This window comes from Gigantopelta aegis, chromosome 10 (genome assembly GCF_016097555.1).
Source record: "Gigantopelta aegis isolate Gae_Host chromosome 10, Gae_host_genome, whole genome shotgun sequence".
In the NCBI taxonomy this organism is placed as follows: Eukaryota; Metazoa; Mollusca; class Gastropoda; order Neomphalida; family Peltospiridae; genus Gigantopelta; species Gigantopelta aegis.
Window position 1 is genome coordinate 70,065,506 of NC_054708.1, and position 25,975 is coordinate 70,091,480.

Here is a 25,975-nt window from a genome sequence, read left to right on the forward strand (position 1 = left end):
TTATTATGGAATTAAAAATCAACAACATAGACATATTGAACATTTTAATACAGAATCGAAATTTTATTAGTCACCATAGTCTACTTCAGAAGATGATCAAAACCTCCACCATCTTGATTGCAAATGGCATGCAGTCTGTTTTTCCTTATTTTATCTTTTGTATGAAGTCTGAACCATGATAGTTTTGAATCTATTTATAATTATACTCTGATGAAATTTGAAAAGAATGACAGAACTCGGTTAAAAGTTAAACAATACTGTAGATGATGGTACAGATTAATATTATAGGTGATGGTTTAGGAAATACTAAAAATAACAATGCTTAAAACTGTAATTTAATAACAGTCTTCTCCTGATGTTAGTAATTTTTCAAACAAAATGTTGAGAAAATATTTCTGGTTCTGATTTTAGTTTCTTGCACACCTGTTGGTGAGAACACCATGTGTTATTTATGATTACACATACTTGTTAACACATGTAATTGATGTCGTCCAATAAAAAAAACCAGCACGGTCGAAATCAATTAGACTGTGATGTATAGTTAACCTGGCAATCATGTGTCTGTGACGCATAAATCAGCTACAAGTAAAACGGATGTAGCTAACTTTTACATATAGTCCATTTTTTAAAAAAAAATTTGGCTTAAAACCTGGTTTTTGAGGATATGTAAGAAATAGAATAATACATTGTGTCCATTAGATACCATTTATCTCACACTTGTTGTTTAAAAACGTATCAAATTCACTTTTGCTCGTTAGATACATTTTAAAACAACTTATGAGATAAATGGTATCTAACAGCTGCTTGTGTATTATTCTCTACAGTGCTGTCTGGTGTATCGGCACACCTAAGCATTCAAAAACCATTTTCTATGTGAGCACTGTGAAATAGTTAATAAAATGTATCTCTTGCCAATGAAGCAGTGCATAATCTGAAATACACTACAAATTGTTTTATGCCTGTAGTAAATAAACATTTTTAAATTGTCCATAAATGTAGACACCCCCTTGTATCCAAAACGATTTGCATGTCCGGTGATTCGGTGCAGTAGATGTGGATCGGTGACCCTGCTATTTATAAACTGCCCATGACCTCACTTTGTAGCCCATAAACGCTATACTATTGTCCCAGGATTATTTTAGTACTTTTTTGTTTTGTCTTGTTAAAAAATATTACTATTTAAATGAAAGATTACGTATTACACCGGACACAGCTGTATTTATCAATAACAAACAGCATTACACATCTGCTTTACTCTAAGCAGCAAAACTTCTTGTCATGTATTATATTTCTTCACATGTCTATTTGTCGAGAAAATATTTGTGTTTAGACTTTGTTAAAAAGTTGATTTTGTTTAACGACATCACTAGAGCACATTAATCTGCTATTGGATATCAAACAATTGGTCATTCTGACACAGTCATCAGAAGAAACATGCTACATTTTCCCATTAATAGCATTGCTCTAAGAAATAAAACTTTGTTGACAATGACAATATGAAAGAGAGTCTATTCACAGTTTGTGCAAGGAAGCATAATAAATGCATTTAAATAACTAATAATTATAATCTTTTTTTATTTTTAACTTAGAAAATTTGTTTCTAATTTTCATTATTATTCATACTTACCTAGTACTAGCACAACAACAATGCTATACGACCCTGAGTTATAACCTCCACTGCAAAATTATCTCCCCTTGCCGGATGTATAACCTACACCCGCGCATGGGTAGACCGTATATCCTCGTTATCGATTCAAAGTCCGGAATGACTGAATCAAAAAAGACCTCTCTCGGGTCGGGTGGGAGGTAACGGTTGTTGTTGTGCTAGTACTAGGTAAGTATGAATAATAATGAAAATTAGAAACAACAACAATGCTATAACAGACGTGATATAACACCGTTAAAGCACGAGAATTTAACATTAAAGGGAGGAGGTAAGAAAACAAGGAGGACTTACCCATTCAACCAGTAGTGTTCGTCTCAAGTAATGATACAGTGAAACAGCAACCCACATCATACGAGGTATACAACCCCAATTAAAAGTAAACCAAGTTAACAAGGTGAGGAAACCCGCACACCAAGTAATGGTAAACGACACTCGACTGCCCCAGATAGTCAACCATCCACCCCCCACTCTCCAAACAGGAGGTGGAGAACTATCTCCCAGAAAGACTGCCACTAGCGACCGGACGAAATAAGGGTCGCCCCCTACTCGTGGCCCTGCGCACTGAAATGAGTTGCTGCCCTGCAATGACTGACTGAATCCGCCGAGTTCCATCCGGACCAACAGCCATATCACGGAAATAAAACCGGTCAAACGTGTGTCGACCTTTTCAAAATCCCGAACTCATGACCTTGAAAATGTCCAAAGAATCATGGAAATTAAGGGAAGCAGAAATCGCCCGAATCTCATGAGGTCGAACGGAGAATTCTGCAGAACATGATCACCCGCCTTCTCATATGCCAGTTTTTGATGGTTGCAGCAATCCATCTCGACAAAGCATTCTTCGTAATGTCTCCTGGTGGGCGTGTGAAAGAGATAAACAGTCTCTTAGTGTTTTGCCAGAGATTTCTAGTACGCTCCAAATAGAATTTCAAAGCCCGCACCGGACAAAGAAGTCTATCAGAATTATCCGTAGAAAGCGTACGAGATAAACACTGAATAATGGCCGGAGGAAACTCTTCCCCTGGCACCTGGTTCTTAGCCACGAAAACAGGATCAGTACGTAATGTAACTGACCCGTCCGTATTGTAATCCACCAAATCATGCAAAAAAGCATGAATCTCACTAATACGACGGCAAGCCGCTAGTGAGACCAGAAACAAAGTTTTCCACGTCAAATGACGAAGACTGGCGAATTTCAAAGGCTCGTAGGGCTTGCCTTTGAGTGCATGCAGAACCAGAAAAACATTCCATTTAGGCAAAATGGAAGGCTTCTCAACCGTGTTTTGCAACGACTTAAGCAAGTCATGCAACACGAGATTCGTTGAGAAATCTTGACGTCCACACTGCCTCAGAGTAGTGAAAATGGACGACCGGTGACTTCTCACTGTTTGAACCTTCAGCTGTCTTTCTTGGACAAGAGCCAGAAAGTACTCAGCTAAATCATTAACAGTAGGCGACAAGGGATCCACGTCCCTCTCAGTCGCCCAACGAACCCAAGCGCGCCAGTGACACTGGTAGACCCTCTCCGTAGACCCCGACAACCGCCATGCGTGAAGTCGGAAAACCTCCGGCTTCGGATGCCACTCTGTCCGACGCAGTCTCTGACTGAGCAGATCGGGTATCAATGGCAACCGCACCGGCTCCTGCACTAAAAGTGACAGGAGCGGAGGAAACCAGGCTTGAGCTGCCCAACTCGGGGCTACGAGCGTGACACAACAAGGTTTCTGTCTGATCTTTGCCAGAACCTTGCCAAGCAGAACCGGAGGGGGAAAGGCGTAAAAATCCAGTCCCGTCCAGTCCATGCTCAACGCATCGTACTCCAGTGCCAGTGGGTCTGGTACCGGCGATACAAACACTGGCAACTGACTGTTCAGGCGAGTGGCAAACATATCGAGTTGATGACTCCCCCACAACTGAAGAACTCGATAAGCCACCGTCCGGTGCAACATCCACTCCGTCTGAACGGGGGAACGACGACTCAAAGCGCCCGCCAAGACGTTCACGGACGAAGGAATGTGTTTGGCCGATAACACCACTCCCCAATCGTCGCACCATTCCAGAATCTCCAAAGCCGCAAGACTCAATGACAGGGATTTGGTGCCTCCCCACCGATTGAGGTACGCAACAACCGACGTGTTGTCCGACCTCAACAAAATCCGACGATGTCGAATAACAGTCCTGAAATGGAGACAAGCGCAACGCACTGCTTCCATCTCCAACAGGTTGATGTGATGACTCCTCTCTGAGTGGCTCGATCACCGAATTAGCGCCGCAAGACGCGTTGGCCGAAATGGCGCCCTTGGATGCCACGACCAACCCTGCACCAGAAATCTGGTGAGCCAAACGGCGCCGCGAAGCCGACTTCATTCTAGAGCTAATCGACCCCTCCACAGAAGGACCGATAAGTTATCGGTTATCGGCGATAACCCTGCCCCCATCAGCAAGATGGGAGTCGGAACTGAGAGACACAGTCGTTCCTGCCACGACTGCACTCCCTCCGACTAACACCCCTGTTACAACCGTAACCGGCGCCGCCTCCACCGACGGAGGCAAAAGCAAATCCCCAGGTTGAACGGAGCCCGACCTGGAAGAAACCTTCCCTGCTTCAACCGAAACAGGGAGCAACAGTGCCCCCTCCGCGCCAAGCGGCGCTTCGGGTTTACTGGTATCACCATGAAGATGGCGAACAGACGAGGAGACGCCCTTGTGCCTACCACTTGTCCGCGAGCTCTTTGAACTGGACACCGACTTGCCGACCGCCGGCAAATCGGTATGGAGCACGACCCCGGAGGTTGCCACTGTGTTCCGCCCATCCCGTTCACGTCTAATCATCCTCTTTCGCTTGGCATCTTTTGACAGCTTCTTAGCCTTCCCCCACGTGGAGGAGGACCAATTTACACAGATATGACACTGGCGTTCAAAACAACAAGAACGACATAACAAATGCTGATCAAACTGGGGCAGTCGTTTAAGACAACCCCCCTCGGCACACACAACCAACCGGTTGGAGCCCGAGGAAGCCGTGTCAGACATTAACCCCCTGTGTAAATTACCCAAAAGACCTCGTATGACAGAGTAAAACAAAATTACAAATTAATAAACAATCTGACAATTTGACAAAAATTTTACTACAGAACTCGAACACGACTGCAATGGATGACTGCAGAATCAAAAACGAGGATATACGGCCTACCCATGCGCGGGTGTAGGTTATACATCCGGCAAGGGGAGATAATTCTGCAGTGGAGGTTATAACTCAGGGTCATATAGCATTGTTGTTGTGCTAGTACGGTAAGTTGAATAAGACTAATACTCAACTTTGAATCTCAAAACATTTGTTTTCAAATTAAATATATATATACATGTATGTCAAAAATGTTTAGTATAGTTAAACATTGAGTTAAGCTTACACAAAAGATAAGAACATTGCAGAAAGATTAAAATGTGCAGGGATACTCACCAAACAGGTTTCCTAAACAACAAAACAATACAGTGCATATAAAGTGAAAAATCAAACAACCAAACAACAAAAAATAAACCATAAAACTTAAAACAAGAGGTAAGGAAGACCCCATACTTGTTTATACTGAAACAAGTTTATTGACAGGCTGTTTAGAGAGGTACTACTAAACAGACAAAACCAACACATATCTACTAAACCAAAAAACTAGCAATACTCTAGAACATAAATAAGTGCATAAACCACAATATACAATCATAAAACATGTCAACATTTTAGCACTTGGGTACCTTACTATTATATTAGATAATGCCCCCTAGTTCTATTCGAAACTACAACAGTAACTATATGTAACGTGAACTAAATGCCATCTAAAGCTGTTTGTATTCACTGTGGTAAGATATAGATGTCACCTAAAGCTGCTTGTATTCACTGTGGTAAGATATAGATGTCATCTAAGCTGCATGTATTCATTGTGGTAAGATATAGATGTCACCTAAAGCTGCTTGTATTCATTGTGGTAAGATATAGATGTCACCTAAAGCTGCTTGTATTCATTGAGGTAAGATATAGATGCCATCTAAAGCTGCTTGTATTCATTGTGGTAAGATATAGATGTCATCTAAAGCTGCGTGTATTCACTGTGGTAAGATATAGATGTCACCTAAAGCTGCGTGTATTCACTGTGGTAAGATATGGATGTCACCTAAAGCTGCGTGTATTCACTGTGGTAAGATATGGATGTCACCTAAAGCTGTGTGTATTCACTGTGGTAAGATATGGATGTCACCTAAAGCTGTGTGTATTTACTGTGGTAAGATATGTCACCTAAAGCTGTGTGTATTTACTGTGGTAAGATATGTCACCTAAAGCTGTGTGTATTCACTGTGGTAAGATATAGATGTCACCTAAAGCTGTTTATATTCACTGTGGTAAGATATAGATGTCACCTAAAGCTGTGTGTATTTACTGTGGTAAGATATGTCACCTAAAGCTGTTTATATTCACTGTGGTAAGAGATGGATGTCACCTAAAGTTGCGTGTATTCACTGTGGTAAGATATGTCACCTAAACTGCGTGTATTCACTGTGGTAAGATATGGATGTCACCTAAAGCTGCATGTATTCCCTGTGGTAAGATATAGATGTCACCTAAAGCTGCATGTATTCACTGTGGTAAGATATGTCACTTAAAGCTGCATGTATTCATTGTGGTAAGATATGGATGGTGCAGTAAACTTTATAACTGGATGAATTCAGTGCATGGCAAAGCAACCAGAAGAAATATGGTTTTCTGGCTCTATCTGTTAACTGCAGAATAATTAAAATAACTGATTACATCTTAGGTCAAGTCAGGGCATAGGGCTTTACGTGCACATTCAGAGCAAGCTGTTGTAGTGCACACCTGTCTTGGGCACAAGAGCCGGCCTCGGCTGGCTCCTCCGTCCAGGACAGGAAGATTACATCTTAATAAGACATCAGCTTTATACTACTCAGTCCTGCAGCCTTTAGCAGTCTCAAATCTTCATTTGATAAGGCCAACATCTTAATTAAGACAATATAACCAGTTTTATAGTTATTCGGAATGTCAAATAATGACTTCAAAATAAATCTTTATAGTTTGGTTTTTTATGCTGACTTGAAATCAAACTTTAGATAGCATATGAATAAATGTAGTTGGGAGCTGATTGTCCAAGTGTTTTTCTTTAAACTGAAGTCTGTATTTGATGTCGACTTTCAAGTGTTAAAAAAATAGCTGAAATCTCAATACGTCAAACAACTCTTGGTGCCCCATCTGTCATGTAACTGGTAATTAATGCTTTAGACAACAAGGATAGAAAAGAACCTCTGTGCTGGTTCGGAAAAAACTGACTTGATTGACAACCATTTTGGATTACACCAGACAATGATTCTCTCAGGGTTTTTTCTTGTTAAAGAAGATTCAGGTTCTTTTTTCTATCTCAAATAAAATTATGATGTGAGATGATGCAGCGTGTAAACTAATTCTGGTCAAAACCACAAGATGAAAAGTAGAAGAAAGGAAATGTTTTTATTTAACAACACACTCAATACATTTTATTTATGGTTATATGACATCAGACATATGGTTAAGAACCACACAGATATTGAGAGAGAAAACCCGCGGTCGCCACTTCATAGGCTACTCTTTTCAATTAGCAGCAAGGGATATTTCATGTGCACCATCCCACAAACAGGGTAGTACATACCACAGCCTTTGATATGCCAGTCGTGGTGCACTGGCTAGAAAGAGAAATAGCCCAATGGGCTCACCAACAAGGATCGATCCCAGACCGACCGCGTATCAGGTGAGCGCTTTACCATTGAGCTACGTCCCTCCCCAGATGAAAAGTAAATCATAAAGTGTGAAGAAAACAAAAACATGTTACATGCCTATTCTGTGATGTACTGCATGTAATTAATGCAGTCATTTGCAGGTATGTTTCTGCTGGGCTCGTGGATACATTCCAGATATATAATTCTAGTTCAATCAAGAAGTAGAAAGGTGCCAGAGAGCCGCGCTCAAGGAACCGCCAAGTATACGTCCCTTAGATAGTAATGCACCCTATTCATTGGTCAACTGCTGTTGTCGTTTAGGAGGTAAACGGTCATTGCTACCTGTTGATTATGTCATTTTCTAAGTAAAGGTAGTACCTGATGTAGCGTAATATGTAACGCTGCATGCATTTCTTTTAGTGACGTAATATATACTGAACAAAATAAGAAACTTCTGCTAACTTTGCTTGAACATAACTTGATGAGAACAAACCGGGGGAATAATTGTTATATATGCGTTTAAAGAGTGTTCCATGATGCATCGGTTGGTGCAAAAATCATGCCATAGGTTAACAGAAACTGGGATAAATTTTGACCAAGTGTGGTAGGGGTTAAAAAAAAAAAAACCCACTTAATAACGGGTATGACCACCTCTTGAATTGACCACCTCTTGAGTTGATTTCTGTCTGTTGAATATTGTTCCATTCCTGAATGAGCGCTTGACGAAGTTCGTTGACGTTAGTGGATGGGTTGGGACGACGCCTCAATCGTTCGTCCAGACTATCCCAGACATGCTCGATGTGGTTGAGATGAGGACTTTTAGCGGGCCAGTCATCAATGCAATCAATGTTATTTGTCCTTAGAAAATTTACAGTGTCTCTAGCTGTATGAGAGGTGGCATTATCATGCTGAAAAATCGAGATGTTGGCGTTGTTATGGAACAGAGGAATGATGTGATGAGCGAGAATGTCATCGCGGTAACGTTGAGCATTTAAATTGCCAATCAATGATGACTAGTGGTGAACGATAACCATGGGCAATGGCTGCCCAGACCATAACACAACCCCCACCCCTGAAACGATCTCGTTCAAGAACACAACAGTCAGCATAGCGTTCATTTCTCCTACGGTAGATGCGCACCCTGCCATCACCACGTTGTAAAGAAAATCTGGATTCGTCCAAAAAAAGAACGGTATTCCAGCGTCGCCATATCCAACGAGTCTGTACATGTGCCCAATTAAGACGATTTAGATGATGACGTTGTGTTAAAATGCATCTGACGTAAGGACGTCGTGCATGTAAACCGTTCTCCCGCAGACGATTACGAACAGTTTGCCCACTGATTCGGTTATTATGAAGCCCAGGTGTGTTAGCAGCAGTAGCAGTGGCAGTTTGGAATCGATTGCGCAAATGCGTGTTCATGATATAGCGGTCTTGACCACGCGTTGTAACACGCGGACGTCCACGACATGGCAAGTTGTTGGTGCTTCCTGTCATTCGAAATCTTACGCGAAGATTTCGTATCGCTCGACTAGAACTCCCAACATGCCTTGCAACGTCTTCTGTCGACATGCCAGCATCAAGCATGCCAATCGCCCGTTCGTGTAAATTATTGGGTATTCTTGGCATACTAAAAATGCTACAATGTAAAAAACTTTAATTTTTTTTTATTTTGAAGCGTTTTCGTTCACTTGACAACAATGTCAGTAAGACAAGTAAAACAAATTGACCGAATACTACACGGGACATGTCGAACCATGCATGCACGTGCAAATTGAATTTCACGTTGTTGACGATTAACAGTGCAAAAATAATCGATAAAATTCATGAATCCTGATAATACAGCTCAAGACTAATACTACCTATATAATTTCATTACACAATGAATTCTTTAACACAACAAATACTACCGGTATATGTACAAATCGGAAGTTTCTTTTTTTGTTCAGTATATATCTGAGGGAAGGAGTGGCATCACGGTACAAACATAAAATGCAATGACATGTATAATAATTGTACTAAATCATAAGACTCATTGAACTAGAAAATATTTCTGGCACTTGTCCTTTTGTAGATGTTTTTTCCCCCCGACACTCGTCTTAAGAAAATCAATCCTTAAAGCTTCTTAAAGTTTGCTCCAAGGATTGATTTCCTTGAGATTTGTGTCAGAAAAAACATCTACAAAAGGATGCCAGAATCTTTTAATCTGTATATTGATTAAGGGTATTAATTATTGGATTTCCCATACAGCTTGCCAACTCATAATCATCTATTTAAAAGTAAAACAAAAAAGCATAATTTGCTTAAATATCCTCTCATAAAACTAACATTCAAATGTATGCATGTTTCAGGGCTTGAAATAGTGGCCTGCAAAAAGCAAAAAGCCTTCTATTTTGTTAGACCTAGAAGGTAAAATGGAAATTCACTTGGTAACACTACAAAACAAATTGCAGGTCATTTGTCAAGAGACATATGCAAGTACAATTATCTCATCTGCTATTTAGCTTATAATTATGTTATAATTTAATTACATAATGCTCTAAAATACATCACTGTCCCAATTCTTCCTTTTACCTCATGCTGTTTAATTTCCAGCAGGCCATAGTTTCTCTTAGCAGGACCTATATTTCTTTTGACCTGCTATTTATAAAACAAATCACAGCAGGCCATATGTTTCTTTTGACCTGCTATTTATAAAACAAATCACAGCAGGCCATATGTTTCTTTTGACCTGCTATTTATAAAACAAATCACAGCAGGCCATATGTTTCTTTTGACCTGCTATTTATAAAACAAATCACAGCAGGCCATATGTTTCTTTTGACCTGCTATTTATAAAACAAATCACAGCAGGCCATATGTTTCTTCCTATTTCGAGCCCTGTGTTTACATGTAGATAAAAAATAAAAATAAAAAAATTAAATTAAAAATTAAAAAATAAAACACGCTCATGTACACATCATGCCACACCAACAGCCATTGTTTTTCTTCATCAAGAGTAACCTACCCTTAACAGACTTTAATTGGTCGCCCACCATCTGTTTTGCGATGAAAGCTGCCATCTTGCAATACTGAAGGTCTGTGTCCTTGGAGGTGGACTGGTTTTGGGAATGGTCAAAGTTTGCTTACTCACGACCGCTCACATTGATCAGCTGAAAGAGGAATAATTACTATGAGCAGAGGAAACCAGAATCAATAAAAGCAACTGATGAAATGGACGCTGGGTGGTAAACTGGCCAAATATCTTACCGTTCTTGGCTTACCGCAATAATAAACATGCCAAAATTAATAGCTCCAGATCGGTGGTCCTTCTGAAAGAAACTAGTTGGTGTCAAAAGGTACAAAAACAATAAATATTGTTTAAAACAGAGAGTACTCATACAAATGTATAAATGTTGTTATTTTATATTTTGTTTGTTTGTTTGTTTATATACTTATTTTCGTGTGAATCCCCTCAGTGCAGGTCAACATGGCACAAATGGTAGTGGAATAAAGAACCCTATCTAACAATCTTCACTGAGTCCAGTTATCTGTTTGGGGGAAGTAATATTTTTATCCAGTTAAGGCTCAAGCACGCTGTCCTGGGTACACACCTCAGCCATCTGTCCATGACATTGCAGTGTTCGAAATAAGCACTTGTCCGTTTGTCTATTGGGCAAGCAAAATGTGCCTCGGTGGTTGTTCAGCGAACAAGTAAAAATATTCAGTGCAGTTTCATTTTGAGCAATCAAAAACATCATCCTGGTACTTGAATAAAACAATCTGTTTATTTGGACAGGTGAAAATATTGGCAGACAAATACATTTCTAGATGCATTTGTCCAGTGGACTAGTAACTTTTTTTGCTTATTTCTATCACTGCAGTGGGATATTGGTTAGTTGTTAGTGAGTTCAAGTTAAAGTTTGTTTTGTTTAGCAACACCACTAGAGCACATTGATTAATTAATCATTGGCTATTGGATGTCAAACATTTGGTAAGCACATATCACAGCCTTTTGCCAGTTGTGCTGCAGTTTGGAACAAGAAAAACCCCAATCAGTTGAATGGGTCCACCGAGGTGGTTTGATCCTGCGATGCAAGCACTTCAAGTGAGCACTCAACCGACTGAGCTAAATCCTGATACAATCAAGATACATTGTATAGTAAACATTACAATGTTATAAGTGAAAAACAAATTATTTTATTGAATTATACTGGGAGCAGGGGGAAAGGTGGATGATGAGTGGGTATTGATGGCACACAAAGAGTGGAATAAAGACCATGGAATGTGTGCTAACCTATTTGAAAATGAATATAAATGATTCAACGTAACAAAAGTGATTCCCCTCCCCCCCCCCCACCACTCTTTAGAAAAAGAAGACAAAAAAAGACCAGACGTATGATACAAGAAAACAAGACAAAAGGCATCTCCTCAAAGCATAAACATGAAATAAAATATTTTTAAAATATATATATACCAGTATTTCAAAAGAAACAATTATCTATTTTTTATCTGTTCATTATCAAAATAGACAGTATTGTTATGAATGCAATTATTTTTCTTTTAATCTGTGATGAACAAAAGCAGATGTATGACTGGGGATTTTGGTGATCATGATAATAAGCACCGAAGCATCCCTCTGATCGGATGATGGTATAGTTTTTCTTCGACCTGGTTTCTCTATCCTGTGGGCATCATTAAAAGCAAACTAGCATCAAGCCTGGATAATAACAACATGAGAGGGGGGAAAAAAGCCTCAAACCACTTGCTCTCTCAAGATTCCTGGGTTTCAGCCATTAAATTGCCTATAAATGGCAAATGTGAAACATGAGGAATGAGTTAGCAGAGTAAGGCCGAGCAATCAAAACACTGCTATTTGCCGGCAGACAATGCAAAAAATACATCATATAATGACAGCACTTGTGAGTAGAAATATTTGTCAATATATCTATCGCATTCAGCATAGCCAATGAGTCATCCCTGGCTAAGAAAAAATAAAAAAATAAAAAAATCTTATTATCACTCAGGGATTTATAAAAATTATATTGTAATAATTACTAGTAGTTTTGCAAACCAGGGTTGATTTTTTTTTCAAAAAAAAAAATTCACAGGAATTAAATGTCTCACCAGCTACCATAAACGTATATTATGTCACCGATAATTACACCCAGGAGATGTTGATGCATGCTTTTTAAAACAAAACAATACCAAATTTTTTTATTAAAAAAAAAACATTTCAATTAAAAAAATTCAATTAATATATATATAATATACATACATAATATATATTTTTAATTAATTTTTTTTACATGCATTGTGATCAGCATACACAGGTGCAACTACAAACCAAGTTTCACTGATCTAGGACTTATACATGTAGTTGGTAAGAAATGGTGATAAACATGAAATTGAAATGAATAGCTAAACATAAAAGTTTTAATGTTGAACTAAATACAAAAGTTAATGTCACTGTTGCTGCCGTCATGGCCTCTGCCCAAAATAAAAGTGCAACTATGTATCGCCTTTTTTACTTCATAAGACAAAAATAAAAATGTAGTTTGTTAAACATTCAGTTGAGAGAACACTGTGTGAGACGTATGTTACTGTGTGACAACATATATTGTAAAACAATCTCATCGGCTACTCCATGACAATGTCCTGCACATCAAATCCAAACCATCCACTGAAATGAACCCTATAGGAATTTGACAAACATATATCAGTATAAATTCAATTTAAAAAAATTAAAAAATTATATGACATGCAAAGCTAATTTGGCTTCAAATTGTAACACTATTTGCCCTAATGTATGCTAAAACAATATCTTTGCTCCAGTATGTGAGGTACATGTATTTACTAAGCCAAATATAAATTCCAAATAGCTCATAATCTATTTAGTGGGGTTTTTTTTTTATGCAATACAAATTGAGTACAAAACTGAGGTTCATACAGTTATGAAGGTTGGTTTTCCCCAAGTCACAAGATATCATATGGATCAACCCAAGCATTTATAACAAAGTAAACACCTAGAGGACATAGATTTATTAATCATCAGCAATTGGATGTCAAGCTTTTGGTAATTTTGACATATAGTCTTTGAAAGGAAAAAAATAAAAATTGTTTTATTTAATGATGCACTCAACACATTTTATTTACGGTTATATGGCATCTTTGAAAGGAGACCCACTACATTTTTTTCTGTTAGTAGCAAGGGATCTTTTATATGCACCATACACCATATGCACATACAACGGCCTTTGGTGTACCAGTCACATTTATAACAAAAGAGTATTTACAGATTGGAATTATATTACAATGGCCAAATAGGAAGGAAAAAGAAAGAAAGAAATGTTTTATTTAATGACGCACTCAACACATTTTATTTACGGTTATATGGCGTCAGACATATGGTTAAGGACCACACAGATTTTAAGAGGAAACCCACTGTCGCCACTACATGGGCTACTCTTCCGATTAGCAGCAAGGGATCTATTATTTGTGCTTCCCACAGGCAGGATAGCACAAACCATGGCCTTTGTTGAACCAGTTATGGATCACTGGTTGGTGCAAGTGGTTTATACCTACCCATTGAGCCTTGTGGAGCACTCACTCAGGGTTTGGAGTCGGTATCTGGATTAAAACTCCCATGCCTCGACTGGGATCTGAACCCAGTACCTACCAGCCTGTAGACCGATGGCCTAACCACAGACGCCACCGAGGCCGGTAAATAGGAAGGAAGGAAATGTTTTATTTAACGACGTACTCAACACATTTACTTTACAGTTATACGGCGTCAGACATATGGTTAAAGACCACACAGATATTGAGAGAGGAAACCCACTGTCGCCACTTCGTGGGCTACTCTTTTCGATCCCAGACAGGATAACACATACCATGGCCTTTGATATACCAGTCGTGATGCACTGGCTGGAACAAGGAATAGCCCAATGGGCCCACCGACGGGGATCGATCCCAGACTGACAACGCATCAAGCGAGCGCTTTACCACTGGTCCCGCGCATACAGCTAGAGACACAAAAATACTATTACATTTGTAACTGTATCTAACAATTTATAGCCAGATTCATGCACAAATGGTAACCGATTCACAAAAAAAAAAACACCCAAAAAACACAACACCACCCAAATATGTTGGAATTACACCATGTTAAAGAAAAATGTTATAAGCAGATAAGTACAAATCTGATACCTTTTTTTCCCAATTAAGCCTGATTAAATTGAAATCTATTTTTTACTCACCTTCTTTGTAATTAATTACAACTAGGTGACACATCATAAGAAAAGACGGTAACTTCCTTGTCTGCTCTTCAGCAGACATAATTTGAAAGGAAGCATCAGGTTTTCTAACACTTGCCTGTGGATATACTTTTGACCAGCTAACAACAGTTAAACCTTCCAACCTACGTCACAGCTATAATATATAGTGCCCTAATTCACAGTATGGATACTTGGAACTATTAGTACATAGAGGCTATTTCATGGGGGGGTAAATACGATTTTTACGTCAACCATATTTTCACAAATTGTGAAGAAATGAGTGAAAATAAGTTTTTTTTACACATCATGAATTGACATAAAAATCATATTAAAACCCCCCACCATGAAACGGTGTATTTATTATATAAATCTTTCCTAATTTTTGACAATACTGTTTGGATAGCATGGTAACGGTGGGTTTCACCATCAGGGCAAATGTTAAAAACATCAAGTCTCATATTATGTCTCATGGGCCAAATTTACAAAATGTATTTTATCTGTTGTCACATGTAACTTCCCTAAATAGCCATGTATATCAGACCTTATCGTTTGAGGGGAGCTATGGCTCTTGACTCCCCATCACTCCCCTGAGACTACATGTAGTTCAAGGTGTGTAATTTTAGCTCCCCTTAGTATTTGAATTAAACAAATAATTTTATTTTAAGTTCAAGTTTATTTTTGTTTAACGACGTAAGCCCAGTGGTAAAACGTTTGCTTGATAAACAGTTGGTCTAGGATCAATCCCCATTACTGGACCCATTGAGCTACTTCTTGTTCCAGCCAGTGCACCATGACTGGTATATCAAAGGCCATCATATGTGCTATTCTGTCTATGTGATAGTGTATATAAATGATCCCTTGCTACTAACAAGCATTGAAATAAGCATTGTGTCTGGTAACCCATTTACAGGTTACCACAAAATACAGCCTGGTAATCTATAGGTTACCACAACTATGCTAAAACACGGACGTTCTGAAATTGTATCAATGCACGCGAACATTGTTATGAGAAACAAAAGTAAATTTATCTAGTGGGCACTGCTTAAACACGGATTGCTGAAACTGCTTGCAATTGCACAAGTGCGCGCGAACATCGATGCAATTCCTTACAAGAAAATGAAACGTGGAAGTCCGGAATGCATTGCCTGGTTTACGTTCGGAAACGAAACTACCATTACTTTGAATTTTTTGTCGAGAATGAAACACTGTTCTCGACTTTTCTTACATGTGGTAACCTCCCGGTAACCTGAATGACTGTTCTCGACTTATTTCGATGCCTGTACTAATGAAAAACTGTAGTGGGTTTCCTCTCTAAGACGATGTCAAAATGACCAAATGTCTGACATCCAATAGTTTGATGATTAATAAATAAATATGCTCTAGTGGTGTAATTAAACAAACAAAAAAACATTTAACTTTTTATAGCCACAGTAATGCAAGTCTTTTTTATATTAGTCAGTGTTAAAGACTTACACACATCTAAAATAAACAATCAGTGATCTCTTAAGACTGGAACATCTTTCATCTTTCTTCTTTTTCTTTTTTTCTTTCTTCTGACATCTAGTAGTTATTGACTAAAAGTGTTACTAAGAAAACATTAGTTTCCTTTTTTGTCTCTCCTCCCCACTCCTCAAGAACAAAATCTCAGTTTGAAGACCTGTACGGAATCCAAGACAGAACTTGTAAACCTGACAGGTGTAATAGCAAGGCTCTGATCAAGCAGTTTAAAACCGGTTATTGTGTCTCAAAATATCATGTCAAAGATGCGAGTGTTAACAAATTCCAAATGAATTCCATTTAAGACTGGTCGATCGATAAGTGCAGGGTGACAGATGGAAGTACAAGAAGTGTGGAAGCACCATATGTCTGATACATTCGTTAAGACTTTCAAGATTTATCTCATGTCTTCGTGACAGCTGCATTAATAGCTACATGTTGTGGCTGTTATTTAAGATAATGGTTATATGGATAAATGAGATTCTTTTTTCTCTCCTCCACTTTCTATATACGGTGCTCGTGTTGTAGAGTAATGCTTGTTAAGAAAACCATTTAGTAGATAATTAACAGGTTATTATCAGCAATAGTTTGAGTATTAATCAATTATATAGACTAATGATATTTCACAGCATGGTGTGACAAAAAACATCTTACAAGAAATCTTTACTTCATTTGCATCCATCTACTGAAGAAAGAGAATGTGTGACATCAGGCAGGGCCATCTTTGGGTGAGCAAAGCAATTCGCTAAATTGTCTCTATTAAACATCAGGGATATTATGACATCACATGCATGCAGATCCCATACCATTAAAACTGTCTCGGACAGTGGTGTAGCATGGGCGGGGCCACCGGGGCGGTAGCCCTGGGCGCAAAATTCTGGACTGGTGGAAGGGACTCGGGGAGTGCTAACGGTCCACTGGCTAGGGGGCGCAATACTTGCCTTGCCCCGGCCGCTGGCAACCCACGTTACGCCACTGGTCTTGAATACATACATTTGAGAAGAACAATCAACTAATGATATCCACATTTGACTTTAAACTATGTAATTGTCCAGTAAACAAACTAATAAACAAGAATTCCACTAAATGAAATTTCTCTTCTACCATGAACAGGTTTTTGTTGGTGCACTGTGATGAACATCCATAGGTGCAACTATAAACTAAGTTTCATTGATCTAGGTCTTATAGTATGTGAGAAACTTTTAACATTAAACTTTTAATGCAAAAGTTGATGCCACGTCCTCTGCTGCCAAAGCTATCAGAAAGGTAATACCTATATGTTGCCCTTTTACTTTGTAAAGGTGAGGCATAGATGTACAAAATACTGAATAATACATCTTCATCCAAAACCATTTGTTGAAAATTCTAACAAATATTTTATAAGATTTATGGAAGCCTACAACCATAAACCATAACATAAGATGGACTCCCAGAGAGTCAAGCATGCCATTGCATATGTCCACCATGATAAATGACACTTAAAAAACAGAGTCAAGTTCACTTAACCAAATGGAACAGAAGCCCACAAACCAAATGTAAATGACATTCATATCATGGCCCGATATTGATTTTGCACACTTGACAATTTATTTCTTGGGGGATATTTTATTTTTTTCACCAACTGTAGAAATGAAATAGGTTGTGATTGCCTCGGTATTAATGCAGCACATATTCCACAGCGCATAGTGGCAGCCAAGTCAAGAGGCAATATTCATACCGCCCTAGGCTGTAGCCGCATTCATTAACTGCATCACTAGCATGCATGGCAATTAATTTCAGAATTACCAGTCCTCACAAATGTACAATGTTCACGAAATAGTCTCTACATACTTAACAGGAATATAATGATACACTGTGAAAAGGGAAGGGATGTTTGCAACAACACCTCAGACCATTTTAAACTATTGCTGGTGCCTAACATATGGAATGACAAACTGGTGTCACATTGGCTATGCCTACCAAATAGCAGCATCAAACTTTTTATTTGTACTTCTCCATAACAGAACATCACATACCACTACATTTGATATTTGATACATAAGTTGTGGGGGCAGTGGTTGGAATGGGAAACAAATCTGAGGGTTAAGGTGCTCTACTACTGAGAGCTCTTAGACTACATCTCACCTCCTCTACAAACCAGTATCTTGGTACCAGTCTCAAAGTAACAGTGTATATTGGACCAATTGTGGGGCACTAGATGGAACAGGAAAAAACTCTGAGGGCAATGAATCCTACCTCTCTGTGCTATACCAATGAGAGTTCAAAGACTACATCTCACCTCCTCTACAAATCAATATCTTGATACCAGTCTCAATGGCTAATTGGTGAAGTCATCAGCCAAGATTAATGTCTTGAGTATGATTTCAACCTAGAGTGAGTGTTCATGGCTTAATTTGCTGGCATCAACATAAAGTGGACATATTGATCAGACTTTAAACTTTTAGACCTTCGTTCAAAATTTTATGTCAAAATTACCTTTTTTTCTATGTTATTAAATAGTTTGATCCTCTCTTCTTTGGCCGTGCAGTCAATTCCTTTTTATTTTTGGCTAGTTAACTTTTTAATTAAAACATTTATATTTATCTTTTTCATTAATTGCTATTCTGAAATTCTGTCCATTTTCAATTCTCCCCTTTCTGTCCCAGACCCAGTCACTTGCTAAGTCAGAGATTGTGCCCAGAAGAGACATACTTGAACCTTAATTGGATATAGGCATGTTAATATGTTATCCAATCCAATTCAAAGTGAGAATGGTTGTTTAGGTTATTAGGAGGTTAACACATGCCAAGAAACTTGAGAATTGTAATTTGTTCACCATTTAAAATTTGATCAAATTCTGTTGACACAAATAGCACAAGAAGAACAGTGGTATATGAATGAACAACAAAGTATATTTTGAGCCTGCCTACAACAATTTTAAATCAGTAACTTAAGAACAAGACATTATTCTTTCAACTGACAGCAATCAATTTTATCTGTTGGGCAAGACGTAGCCCAGTGGTAAAGCGCTCACTTGATGTGCAGTCGGTCTGGAATTGATCCCCGTCAGTGGGCCCAATATTTCTCGCTCCAGCCAGTGCATCACGACTGGTACATCAAAGGCTATGTATGTGCTATCCTGTGTATGGGATGGTGCATATAAAAGATCCCTTGCTGTTAATCGAAAAGAGTAGCCCATGAAGTGGCAACAGCGGGTTTCCTCTCTCTATACATGTGTGGTTCTTAACCATATGTCCGATGCCATATAACCGTAAATAAAATGTGTTCAGTGTGTCATTAAATAAACCATTTCCTTTCTTTTTAAATTTTATCCAGCAACAAAAAACCTGTCATCAGTGAAGCCCCTAACTTATGTCGATTCACATCGCAGGTATGGCAATTGTCGTAGATGCTATGGTTAAGTTTAAGCCCTGAACTCTGACCCTAATAAGGGCAGGATATAGACCGGTGGTAAAGCACACGCTTGATGTGCGGCCAATCTAGGATCGAACCCTGTCAGTGGGCCCATTGGGATATTTTTCCTTCTAGCCAGTGTGCCAAGACTGGTATATTAAAGATCATGGTATGTGCTTTTCTGTCTGTGGAAAAGTGCATATAAAAGATCCCTTGCAACCAATGAAAAAATGTAGCAGATTTCTTTTCCAAGACTATAATTATAATGTTAAAATTACCAAATGTTTGATATCCAATAGCTGATGATTAATAAATCAATGTGTTCTAGTGGTGACGTTAAACAAAACATCAGGGTCAGTACCTTTTCTGTTTTATGTGCAGCGCATTTTGAGTTACAATCAACACCAGGATAACCCAAAAAAATCCAACATTGTATTCGCCCAAATCCATCATTTATGCAAGATATTACAAGTAATGTGTTAAGTGGTTGCAAAACAAACATGTAATAGCTGTAAACATTTTACACTGCCTAAGGTCAGTGCCCTCACCAGTTGTTAGCAATGTGAAACCAACTCATAAGTATTGGTTATTTTTTTACCAGTAATTGAAACAACTTAATCTGCAAGGAAATTTATGAGTTAACAAGAGTGCACCTTGAAAGCCTGCCAGAATGCGGACCATATCATGGAACATTGCGGAAAATCATAAGAGGAATTGTCTAGGATTATTGACTTATTCTACAATTCATATTTATCTGAAGCAGTGTTTGAGGCAGGCCATTATTGATTGTATGTATGTATGTAAATGGAGAAGTCCTGTCAGAGAGCTATCCTGTAAGGAAAGATGTGCTGCTAAAATTATACTGTAAAGGAGATGTTCTGTTAGTAATATACTGTATGGGAGATTTGCTGCCAGTTATTATGTACTGTAAGGGAGATATCCTGTTAGTTATGTACTGTAAGGTAGATGTTCTGTTAGTTATATACTGTATGGGAGATTTGTTGTTAGTTATTATCATTATGTACTGTAAGGGAGATGTTCTGTTAGTTATATACTGTATGGGAGATTTGTTGTTAGTTATTATCATTATGTACTGTAAGGGAGATGTTCTGTTAGTTATATACTGGATGGGAGATTTGTTGTTAGTTATTATGTACTGTAAGGGAGATGTTCTGTTAGTTATATACTGTATGGGAGATCTGATGTTAGTTATTATGTACTGTAAGGGAGATGTTCTGCTAGTTATATACTGTAAGGGAGATGTTCTGTTAGTTATGTACTGTAAGGGAGATGTTCTGTTAGTTATGTACTGTGAGGGAGATGTTCTGTTAGTTATGTACTGTGAGGGAGATGTTCTGTTATTATATACTGAATGGGAGATGTTCTGTTAGTTATGTACTGTATGGCAGATGTTCTGTTAGTTATGTATTGTAAGGGAGATGTTTTGTTAGTTATGTACTGTAAGGGAGATGTTCTGTTAGATATGTACTGTGAGGGAGATGTTCTGTTAGTTATGTACTGTATGGGAGATGTTCTGTTAATTATGTACTGTGAGGGAGATGTTCTGTTGTTATGTACTGTATGGCAGATGTTCTGTTAGTTATGTACTGTATGGGAGATGTTCTGTTAGTTATGTACTGTATGGCAGATGTTCTGTTAGTTATGTACTGTATGGGAGATGTTCTGTTAGTTATGTACTGTGAGGGAGATGAGGACCACACAGATATATAGTGAGGAAACCCGCTGTCGCCATTTCAAGGGCTACTCTTTTCGATTAACAGCAAGAGATCTTTTATATGCACCATTCCACAGACAGGATAGTACATATCACAGCCTTTGTTACACCTATTGTGAAGCACTGGCCAGAACGAGAAATAGCCCAATGGGCCCACCAACGGGGATGGATCCTAAGCTGACTGCGCATCAAGCAAGTGCTTTACCACTGGGCTACGTCCTGCCCCATACTGCAGAGAAGACGTCAGCTACTTAATGTAAGAGAACAATTGTGCTTCCATTTATACTGTGAATGGTCTATTGTGGAAGCCAAAATTAACAAAAATCTGCATTTAGACTTAACGATGAGTTTAATAACTAGTGATTAAATACATAACAGCATAAAAGCATCAACCTTCAGATGGTAATGTGTGTACAATCAATTTTCTTTAATAGAGTCATTTCTGAGTTCTTTTGTTCATGAGCATTTCAATGACAATGACTATTGAAGACAAATCAACAATGGAATGAATAGCGTACAATAACAGATCAGAAAATTAGTATTACCAACATTAATGATTTATTTTTCCATTACAGATTCACAGTCAAGACAAAAAAGAAGGCATATTATTCAATTTAAATACCATCAAAGTAACAATAGCAATATACATGTATCTATAATCAAAATATTTATTCATGATAAATCCACACACAATGTACAGGTATGCATGTTATCTTTTATCAATGATGACAAATTAATACACTTCTAACAGTGAAAACGTTCACATTGCATTTCATTTCGACTTATTTTCGTGCTTATACAATCAAACTTTGATAACTCCACCTTCGATCTCTCAAAAATTTCAATCTCTCGACGTGAAGCGGTGGTCCCGGCCGAATTGCTATACAAACTAGTAATAACGACCTTTGAAAACTCAAACTTCGAACACTCGGTAACCTCGATCTCTCGACATAATTCTTTTGTCCCGCCATAAAGATTTAATTGTTTATGCACCTCAAAAACTTGACGCATGTGGATTGATCAAACTGTTGTTGATGGTCGTAGATTTCAGAGGTTAAAAGTAGGCAGTGAAGTCCATGCTTCTTACAATATTAAGTGAAAGTATCCAGCTAATTTTAACACTTATATATTAATTTCGAAAACTCGAACTCCCTGAAACTCGAACTATTTCGTCGTCCCCTTCAAGTTATCGAAGTTTGACTGTATATCCAACTGAGGTTCAAGCACGCTGTCTGTCTGGGCCGTCTATGCAGGACACTGGTTAGTGGTTACTTGTGAGTTGTTTGTAGTTAGTTAAAAAGTAGTCGGTATATAGTGGTCTTAACCAGCGAGTCGTTAAAACTCGCTCTGGGGGGGGAGCCAGTGTAACAGCACAAAATATACCCCCCACCAAACCATACCCAGGGTATAAACGGGACTAGCTCAGAATATACCATGGGGTATAAAGCAGGCTAGCCCAGAATATACCTCTCTAGTCTGTATTTCAATGTCCAGAGAGGTTTTTTTCCCCATCATAATTTATATATTTTGGGCTAGAGAATATCAAAATATTTTCTAAAATAACTAATCTGTGACTAGTTTTATTTTTATGAAAGCAATAATTGCTTTTCTTTTAAAGTGTTTATTATTATTATTATTATTATTTATTTATTTATTTTGGGTCAGGGGTATAAAACAAGCTAGCCCACTTTAACCCCGGGTATAGTTTGGCCGGTGTGTGTGTGTGTTGTGTGTTGTGTGTGTGTGTGTGTGTGTGTGTGTGTGTGTGTGTGTGTGTGTGTGTGTGTGTGTGTGTGTGTGTGTGTGTGTGTGTTATTTTGGACTGTTAAACTGGTACCAGGCTGCAAATCCAGTACCTACCAGCCTTATGTTTGATGGCTTAACCATGACACCACCGAGGCCGGTACAAGTTCACAAAAGTCAAGAAGCTTTTAGCAAAAGTGCTAGCCTGGAATCTAATAATTAGTCCCTCCTTCGTTTGTCTGCATTTGTTTGAACACAATGCATGTATTAAATCAGCTTACTTTTGAGATGCTTCATGTGTCCACCACGCAACAAATGCACATCAGCAGTACATCTGTCGCCCACCTAATGGAAGGACACATTACAGTAAATTATGGTCACATTTGCTATAGGCAACACAAATAAATAAGAAACTGATTCAATTTGATAAAGGGGCGAGACGTAGCTCAGTGGTAAAGTGCACGTCTGATGCCATAGGGCTATTTCTCATCCCAGCCAGTGCACCATGACTGATTTAACAAAGGCCCTGGTATGTGCTGTCCTGTCTTTAGGATGGTGCATATGAAAGATCTCTTGCTACTAATGGAAAAATATAGTGGGTTTCTACTCTAAGATTATAATAGTGTCAAAACTACCAAATGTTTAACATCCAATAGCCATCGATTAATAAATCAATGTGCTCTGTGTTGTCATTACACAAAACAAACTTTAATTTTAAATTTGATAAACAAGAAATAGGTTTCATGTCCATTTGAAAAGGTGACATGGAAAGGAATGCAATATTGGCTTAAACACTTCAGCAGCACATTCCAAACTCTGACTGGTATCTTACATAGTTATTTCAACATTGGGTCTGGGTAAGATTATTCAGACAGGAAATCTGCTGCCACATTCAGGGGAGGCTACTCCCTCTAAATGGCAGGTCAGGGTCAATGTCAGGGTAATTTTTTATCACTGAGCATACATCTAATGAAGGTTCATGCATGATCACTAGGATCCAGTTTATGACATCACCAGCCACTGGATCCAGGGTGAAAATGAATGGCCGGTAGGAAATTGTTTACATACTCTTTGTCTAAGATAGGACAGTACACAGATGTTTGAATTACCAGCGATATGGGACACTGGTTGGTATGGGGCGGGGGGACGGGACGTAACCCAGTGGTAAAGCACTTGCCTGATGTGCGGTCAGTCTGGGATCGATCCCTGTCGGTGGGCCCATTGGGCTATTTCTCACTCCAGCCAGTGCACCATGACTGGTATATCAAAGGCAGTGGTATGTGTTATCCTGTCTGTGGGATGGTGCATATAAAAGATCCCTTGCTGCTAATCGAAAAGAGTAGCCCATGAAGTGGCAACAGCGGGTTTCCTCTCTTAATATCTGTGTCATCCTTAACCATATGTCTGACGCCATATAACTGCAAATAAAATGTGTTGAGTGCGTTTTTAAATAAAACATTTATTTCTTTCTTTCTTTCTGGTTGGTATGGACAATGAACCACTGCACCCAAAGTGTTCACTCTACCACCAAGCAACATTCCACCCATGACATATGCATTGTTACCAATGTGTCCAGTGCTAAAAAAGCATTTGCCTGATGTGCAAATCGATTCCTGTCAGTGGGCCCACTGGGTTATTTCTCATTCCACAACCGGTGTTACAAAGGCCCCATGTATGTACCATACTATCGTGTCTGTGCAATAGTGCATATAAAAGACCCCATGCTGCTAATTATTTCCAAAAGAGTAGCCCATGAAGTGACATCAGCAGATTTCCTCAATAATTCTCTGTGATCCTTGATTTTATGTTCAATGAAGGCCATAAAATCATAATTGAAATGTACTGAGTCTGTCATTAAATAAAAAAAAGATCTTTCTTTCTTTTTGTTTGTTACCATTGTGATATTCAAGATCACCAACTAGAGTATGATCATTTTTGTTTTTACAAATGATAACAAGGTTTTGCAACCAGGACTTTCTGGAACGCTGACCCATTTTATTTGTTTTGACATTATGCTATTACAACACATAAATAAATCATGGCTGATAAGCAAGTCATTTGTAATCTGATTGGTTTACAGCAAACAACATAACTGTAACAGGTGCATGGTCATGTGGAAAAGCATTGGTAATGGATAGTGTCAGTTCAAGATAAAATATTATACAGCACACTAATGAAATAATCAATTAACAAGTGAACAAACATCTTTAAAATAAGCGTCAGCATCTCATCTACATCTGTATAAATTAATTCTGCCATGACAATGCTGAATGTACAACACAAACTTGATTATACTGTATGGTCAAACTGACATTATATATATATATACTCTTCAAAAGAAGAAACGCAAAACCACATTGTCGTAACATTTGGAGAATTGATTTAATTATTGAATGGTGAGTCCGATAATTACCAAATGTTGCAGGATTGTTCACAATTCACTCTAGTCCATTGTGAGTAAGTGATAGGACACACCACCAAGGTCAAGGTCATCTGGAGTCAATACCGGGTGTGGCCTCCGCGTGTGTTGACAACTGCCTGGCACCGCCTGCCCATTGAAGCAACCAGAGTACGGATGACGTCCCGGGGGATGGTGGCCCACTCAGCCTGCAAGGCTGCTGCCAGCTCGGGCAGGGTCTGGGGCTGTGGTTGTCGCTGTCGGAGGCGTCGGTCCAACTCGTCCCATAGATGCTCAATTGGGTTCAAATCCGGTGATATCGATGGCCAAGGAAGGACATTAATGTTGTTGTTCTGTAGGAAAGCCGTTGTGAGACGTGCTGTGTGAGGCCTGGCATTGTCATGTTGGAACACTGCGTTGGCGTTGGCCATAACTGGAACGATGTGTGGCCGGAGGATCTGGTCAATGTAGCCCTGTGCATTCAGGTTGCCCTGCACGTGGACCAGGTCAGTTCTGCCAGTGTGTGAGATGGC

General features: G+C 38.7%; 1 protein-coding gene across 3 annotated transcripts in view; it reads right to left on the minus strand.

The window, feature by feature from the left end:
- LOC121383229 (complexin-like) overlaps positions 1-25,975 on the minus strand; it is a 158,871-nt gene that overhangs the window by 24,295 nt on the left and 108,601 nt on the right. For 2 of the 3 annotated variants that reach the window (XM_041513121.1, XM_041513119.1), the window contains exons 5-6: positions 10,428-10,572; positions 5,127-5,138 (exon numbers count right to left, since the gene is read on the minus strand). In XM_041513121.1, the coding sequence (XP_041369055.1) occupies positions 5,127-5,138; positions 10,428-10,482 (67 nt within the window). In that variant the 5' untranslated portion in view covers positions 10,483-10,572. The remainder of the gene's footprint in view (positions 1-5,126; positions 5,139-10,427; positions 10,573-25,975) is intronic. The other variant, XM_041513120.1, reaches the window with a different exon arrangement.